The sequence below is a fragment of the Microtus ochrogaster genome, chromosome 4, assembly GCF_000317375.1.
Source record: "Microtus ochrogaster isolate Prairie Vole_2 chromosome 4, MicOch1.0, whole genome shotgun sequence".
Lineage (NCBI taxonomy): Eukaryota > Metazoa > Chordata > Mammalia > Rodentia > Cricetidae > Microtus > Microtus ochrogaster.
Genome location: NC_022011.1, coordinates 65,562,516 through 65,569,720, shown reverse-complemented (window position 1 = coordinate 65,569,720; position 7,205 = coordinate 65,562,516). Strand labels below are relative to the sequence as shown.

Here is a 7,205-nt window from a genome sequence, read left to right as displayed (position 1 = left end):
TTCATTTCCTCCTTCCTTCCCTCCCTCACTCTCTCCCTCCATCTTTCTTCTCTCCCTTTCTCCTTCCTTGCTTCTTTTTTTTTGTGTGTGTGTGGGGAAATTGGGTAATATTTTCAAGTTTCTCATTAAAAACTGGCTGAAGCAGTTTGTTCTTTTATGTCACCCTCTGTTTTTCACTGGCTTTTCTGTTATCTCAGAAACGTGTTCTTCGAGACTCTCTTTGTCTTCAGCCCAATGAAAACCTTCTGCACACAGGCTCTCCTTGAGGAGGACACAAATGATTGGGGTTTAACTATTTCCACTGTGTTCTGAACCCCAGCAACTCAGAAATCCACATAAACTCGACAGCTGAAGCTGCTTCCTGTGGGCTCAGCAATCCCATTTCCGAACCCCAGTTTTCTTCTGGGAGGGTTACCCGGGGCCTCACTTCTCAGGACAGCTCAGGTAGCAACTGACATGACCGAGAGTTGTGGTTTTGTTGTTTCCCCTGTCAAACCTCTGTCCAGTGGGCCCAGAAGGTGAAGGTGTGTGGACAGTCCTGGGGACACTTTTCTCTGCCTGGCTTCCTGAGCCATGTTCTTCTGTTGACACCGTGCTGGGGATTTGCAACGCACCAGCCTCTGTGGTCAAAGAAAACAGCACACAGGCTTCAGAATGCAAGGGGCAGGTTCCAAGAGGGTGAGCAGAGCTTAGGAGAAGTCCTGGCTGCACTGGGTCTCACTGGAGCTCCCTGAAGCACTGGTTTCATATGCATTCGAAGTTTTCAAAAGTCTTCCAATAGAGCAAGTTCTGCTACTGTTACCATTGCTTTGAGACAGTCTTGCTATGTAATCCAGGCTTGTCTTTGGTGAGGCAGCTCTGTACCAGCCCCGCACCCTAGTGTGGATCACAACTGTGACCATCCTGTTTGGCTGAAGCAGTTCTTCTGATTCAATCTTGCTTTTCAATTAATTTTTGTAAGAAACCGGTGTGTTATTTAAGTCTTCCTTTCCTGCTATCCTAATGAAAAGCTTTCAGTAGTCATGGAAACTCTCAGAAGCACAGTTCACCTCCCTTCTAATGATTAATCTTCTGTTTAGATGTTTTATTATTAACCCTCTGGTGCCCTTTGCGCTAGACATTTCGTCCTCCATGCTTCTTAGCACAGCTGGCTCTTCCCTGGGGCCTTTGCAGCTGCCTCCTCTTACGGGGACCCCTCTTCCTCCTTGGCTGTTACCAGATCACTCCATCTCTTTCAGGTTCTTGATGCACAGTTCCCGTGAGCCCTTCCTTCCCTGCACTAGTTTAAGTGGTACCCACTCCAGGCTCACCCCTTTTTCACATTTTCCATCTCTTTCCAACTTAACTGTTTCTATTATACTTACTACTCTAGGAAATTAGATATTTACCTCTTTCTCTAGTTTAGCCTTGATTATCTCCTGCTGGAATGTGGCTCACTAACAATCTCCCACCATTGTTGCTGTTATTAATACATGCATATATACATACATATATAAATACATACACACACACACACACATAAAGTTTGCTTCGAGGCACAAGAAACAATAAAACCAATGGTTCATTCGTAGAGGTTCTTTCGTCATGCTTCTGTCTGTAAAGTATCCATAACGTCTATGTCCATAGACGAGGAAAACCAACACTCAAGATGTATCGCGATGTGTTCCATAGCCAATAAGTGAATAAAATGTTCATCACTTGCCTATGAACATGTATGAATCATGACTGATAGCTCTTACTGTTGGCACTAGGAACAGTTGGTAGACCACTGCCCCTAACCCGCCCCCAGTTAAACTTTTAAAGAGATGGTCTTGGGGTCCTCTTGCTTGTTCTAAACTGTCTAGCCTCTGACTGGTACTTCAATACTTGGTCTTAGGTAAACACATAGCTCCAAAGAGCATCCTCACCAGGGGTCCTTCTGCTCAATTTTTGTATGAATAACCGGAAAAGAGAATTTGCAAAGTGTTTCCAGGTTTCTATGAGATCTCCGCTTCCTCTGAGGTCAGAGAAAGCATTAGGGCAGATTCTTGAAGCTCTTCTATCAGGTCTTAGGATGCTTTGAATTATTTAGTAGAAGGCCAAAGAACACCTTGGATTCCCAGTTTCTGTTTTCAGAGGATCTAGGGCAAGAGTCTTAAATTTGTTTCCATGTTCTAGGAAATCGAGTGGAAACTCTTCCTCCAGTCTCGGAGAAATGGTGTCAGGGACGTTTCGAGCGACCCCCACAACAACAGGTGAGCGGTCTTGCTATACCAAGCATTGGAGCACATAAGCCAACATTCTTACTGGTTTGGGAATAAAGGCTTGATTGAAAATGTAAGGCTTCTTTTATTTAAGATTTCCTTGCTCATTTGAATTCTAGCTTGACTTGAATGATACAAAAATTCAAGTCATCAGTATAATTTTGAAAAATCTCATTCACCCCCTATACTCACTACTTCTTCATGTATAAACCAACCTCAAGTCCATTATTCTACTCAGGAACTCAAAGTACTTCAAGATTGTGAGGCCCGAGGGTATAAAAGCTCATGGATTGTTACAACAATGTTCTGTATGTACATGAAATTTTAGCCCATGTTGGGACCAAGTCGTACATACTGGGGGGGGGGCATATAGCCCCCCTGTAGCCAAGATTACCTTGTCTCTATTATTGGGCATTAGGCAGTTCCAGTTGAGTCCCAGAATGGATGCAATGAAGACACAGGGTATCTCAATAAAGCCTCTGTGTGTCTTCGGATATAATGAAGATGTTCTCCTAGAAAGTTCTCTCCCATCGCATTTTCTGACTCCTGAGAGCTAATTTCACTCTGGCCAGGAACTGAGGCTGTATGAGAGCCTCAGATATCGCCAGCTCAGACGGCAGGTCAAGGCTCTGCCATTCATGTCAATGCTGGGTTGGTGCTGGGACAGTTCTGGGGACTTGGTCCTTGTCGGTGAGGATTCATGCTGACCTCCAGGGCTGAGAACCAACCTGTCCCTCTAGGTGACCCAATGTAGACAGGACCTAATGTTTGGATGACAGCAAAGCCACCTTCATGGGCTGTGGACTAGGTTCTGCCATCTGTATGTTTGCTGGACCCTGGGGCGTTACAACAGCTTTTCACTCTTCCAGCTGGAGAAATACCTGAAGATCTGCCATACTGCCTCGTGGTTCACCAAATGCACAAATACAGAACAATAGCAAAAACAACAATATTAACAATATCTATGGTGGTGGTAATTTTGCTCACATCGTATTGTTTCTTTTTTTTATTACATTTCCTTTAGCCAACTTGCCCTCCGCTTCATGTATGCCACATCCAATATGGGCACACCCATAGTTAATGGTTAGCTAACAATCTCAAGTATTGTTTGAGTGCCTGTGCCAGCCTTTCGCAGGAAATTGAATGCCAGGTCATTGGTGCAGGGAAGAAGCGGTCCATATCTCATGTTCTCGCAAGTAGCAATGTCCGTGACGAAGTGGCAGGGCAGTGATCTGCTGAGTGGGTGCAAGGCAAGCGCGGAGGACAGTTACAGGGTACCTTCTCCCAGCTTTTAAGCTCATGTGCTGTCATTTGCAGAGATTGCATATTTTGATGTGGTTCTCATTGTTGTCTTTTAGCAAAACAGAAGCAGAAAGTGGTAAGTTGTGTTTCCTTTTCTAAACTCCTGCTAAGGTTCCTATTCCGTACGTGCCTGCGATGCTCCATGTCCGTGGCCCACATACCTCTTGAGGGATGGGCCTCCTCGGTGGGGACCCTTAGGCATCACTTACTGTTCAGCCTGAGAATTCTGGATGTTGTGGCTGTCGAGGAAAGAGGCCTGGTCTCACCTTCTCACTTGTGTTGACGCGTCTTTTTCAGACGGAGCACATCCCTCCCTACGATGTTGTGCCATCAATGCGCCCGGTGGTGTTAGTGGGGCCATCCCTGAAAGGTTATGAGGTACAAGTTATCCGTTACTCTCCTTTTCTTGACCAAGGACCCTGGGGACCCTCCTTCGGAATCTGACCCCTCCCAGGTCTGTTTACAGATAGGAAGCGGTAGAAGGTAGCGCACAGAAGGTGAAGGCAGGTGGTGGGGGGAAACCAGTAGAAACTAGACTAAACTCTGGAGAGCAATTAGACATTGCCGTGTAATAAAGAGGAGTGAAGGTTGTGTTGCATGACATCTCAGATTTTTTATTCTCACTTTGTATTTGAATGGATAAAACAGGTGGGGTGTGATCTCTAAATCTAAAGCAGGGCATCCTTCAGACCAACTGACCCCCCCGGCTAGGATGATGTCTGGAGGAAAGAGGTATTTAGTAAACACCTGTTGAATGAGTTAAAAACTCATTCCTGGGGCAGTTCTAAAATTCTCATCTCTCTTTCTCGCTCCAAGATGGAAACGTCAGGTGATGAGCAGGAAAATTATGTACAAAAAAATTTAAGTCTCAAATAGGGAGAATTCCCAAGACGCTCAGGCTGGGGTAGCTGAGCCCAGAACTGACACTGAGACCACCCGCTACCCATCACTAGAGACAAGCATAGCCCCGCCATGTGAAGATGCCCAGCCCTGTTGTGCATAGCCAGTTTCTGGTCTCCTTGGGCAGATGGACATCCTAAGGGACGTAGGAGGAGGGTTTGTTTGCCTGGGGTCCCGGTGAAAACTATAAATTTGTTCTTCAGCACCTTGGAAAAGAACCAAGGGAGACATTAGCAACTATGTTTGATTATCTTGAAAATCAGCCCCAGAGAACATCTGTAGCTGGCCCCTGGAGATGCCTGGATGTGATGGGGTTTCTCCTCACTGTGCCCTTCCCTTCCACCTCTCTCACCGCTGACTTCTCTCTCTCTCTCTCTCTCTCTCTCTCTCTCTCTCTCTCTCTCTCCCTCCCTCCCTCCCTCCCTCCCTCCCTCCCTCCCTCCCTTTCTCTTTCTCCACGCGTTTGCCTCATTCTTTCTTTTTTTCCTCACCTCTGCGAAGGTAACAGACATGATGCAGAAAGCCCTCTTTGATTTCCTGAAGCACAGGTTTGATGGGAGGTGAGACATATAGATGTTTTTGTATTTTGATTTTTCTTTAACTGTAAAAGTGTGATATATTGATTTGTGGATCTCTTTCCAACGGTTACAGAAGTCCAATGGTTAAACTGAATTCAGTATTCTAGGAGAGTGTTCACTGAAACAGCTATGAAATTATGAAGTATTGCATGAGGCCCCCAGGGACAAACAAAAGGAAATTAATCCATTTGTTGGGTGTAATGTATGTCTGTCTTTATTTTCTCGCTTACTAGTGAGTTCATACCGAACTGGTTTTCAGAAATTGGTTGAAAATGTCAATTTCTGATAAATACGATGGCTCACTGATCATGCTGGCTAGTGTCTGGGAATTGCCCGTGTGTGTGATTTGAATGTCTAAATAACAAAGTGCTTTGCAAGCATGAAATGCTGGAAACAGCCTTCAGCAAATAAATAAATTTCCTTAAGAGAGAAATGCAATCTTCGCTTTGCCATAGCCTTCCCGAGTGACAACTGAAGGATGCTGTATTTATTTGGGTGCTATTTTCAAAAATACAACCTTGTGGTTTTTATAGGTATGTTTTCCATGTACCCCCTATAAGCTATCATCAATATGGCCAAGCCCTCAGACAAGTTTATGCTTCAGTTTTGTGGAAAATATCTAGAGTTCCTAGGTCTTCTAGAAAAGTGCTAAAAAAAAAAAATCTGTATTGACTCAACGATGAAAGTGTGATTGTTCACAGTGTGGAGTATGTTCTGTGTAGAAACAACCACCCAGACAAGCTGAAGATTCATCAGAAGCAAGCTTACATAGTACACATTGAGAAACCCGGGCAATGCATCCAGGTTATCACTTCACACTGAATAATTCATTTTAAAAATGTTTAAATGCTTTTAAATAGATTTTAGAGTTTAATTTTAAGAAAAGGCAAGCACAAATTGTGTGTATATAAAACTTAAGCCCAAGTATCTATAATTTCATATAAGTACTTTTTGGTGTTTATAATTTGTCAAAAGAAAAGCCTTCTGTGTCGTCATATGAAAATAATCACTGGTTTCTAAAGCTAGACACAGTGTAAAGAAGCTGAGGGGATGGGGAAATAGCCCAGGGAGTAAGAGTGCTTGTTGTACATACAAACATAAATCGCCAAGTTCAAATACCCAGCACTCACATGAAGCATAGCATTGCCTCTCCCTCAGTGCTGTGTAGAGACGAGAGCATCACTAGGACTTGCTGGCTTCCGGTTTCTGAAAGGCATTGTCTCAAATGAATGCAGTGGAAAGGGATAGAGCAGGAGTCCTAATGTCTTCCAACGTGAACACCAGCTCCCTCCCCCCCCCCTCTGAAGACTAGGGAATTCATGTTCTAAAAATGCATTGCAACAAAACAGCTGAACCTGGACTCTAAACGGTCGTGGTCTAGTCCTGTTCTGTGATGTTCTGGGTCTGACCCCCGAGTGCCTCTGGAGGGAAGGCAGCTAACACGAGCGGTCTGCTGTTCTTGTTGCATTTACACAGTTCCTTCAGCTCTGCATAGATCATTGGTTCTAACCCAGGGTGCCTTCACTGGAAGCTGTCCTGAGCAGTGCCCCCTCCTCGAGTTCTATCACCGTCTTTGATCTGAGCAGATCCCGCCCCGCAGGTCAGCCTACCCTTGTGTTAGGTTGTTCTGTTTCCAGGTGACATTCCTGTGAACAATGTTGCTGAAGGTTGAAAGCACCGATGACTATGAAGAAAGGAACACAGAGGGTTGGGCAAAGGGAAAGAGGAATGGCTGAAAGACGGGCTTCAGGAGAGCAGCCTGATGTCTGTAACCCCAAGGCCGCGGAAGACGACACTCACTGAGTTACACCATAGAGCTGTCTGGAGTCAAGTAGAATAATCTGTTCCATTCACCGAATCTACACTATTGAAGCTTCTTTCAAGTTAAAGATACAATTAAAATTCCAATGTCCAGTTTTCACGGGGTCTGATGATGGCGGAGAGGCTGTGGGAGGGGACCCAGTAGCAGCTCAAATGACAACTAGAGACAGAGGCAGTCCTGGAGAAGTCCGGAGCGTAGAAGTCCTGGAGAGAAGTAGGTAGCAAAGATGGGAGTGGTAGAGGGATGAGCGGAGAGTGCCACGGAAAAGCCCAGGGAGCCCACGGAGAGTGCCACGGAAAAGCCCAGGGAGCCCACGGAGAGTGCCACGGAAAAGCCCAGGGAGCCCACGGAGAGTGCCAC

At 45.3% G+C, this 7,205-nt stretch overlaps 1 protein-coding gene across 7 annotated transcripts in view; it reads left to right on the top strand.

The window, feature by feature from the left end:
• Window positions 1–7,205, top strand: part of Cacnb4 (calcium voltage-gated channel auxiliary subunit beta 4) — a 264,280-nt gene that overhangs the window by 224,553 nt on the left and 32,522 nt on the right. For 5 of the 7 annotated variants that reach the window (XM_005346404.2, XM_005346405.2, XM_005346406.3 and 2 more), the window contains 4 exons: window positions 2,158–2,234; window positions 3,602–3,621; window positions 3,843–3,923; window positions 4,947–5,005. In XM_005346404.2, coding sequence (XP_005346461.1) covers window positions 2,158–2,234; window positions 3,602–3,621; window positions 3,843–3,923; window positions 4,947–5,005 — 237 coding nt within the window. The remainder of the gene's footprint in view (window positions 1–2,157; window positions 2,235–3,601; window positions 3,622–3,842; window positions 3,924–4,946; window positions 5,006–7,205) is intronic. The other 2 variants (XM_026778779.1, XM_026778780.1) reach the window with 1 other exon arrangement.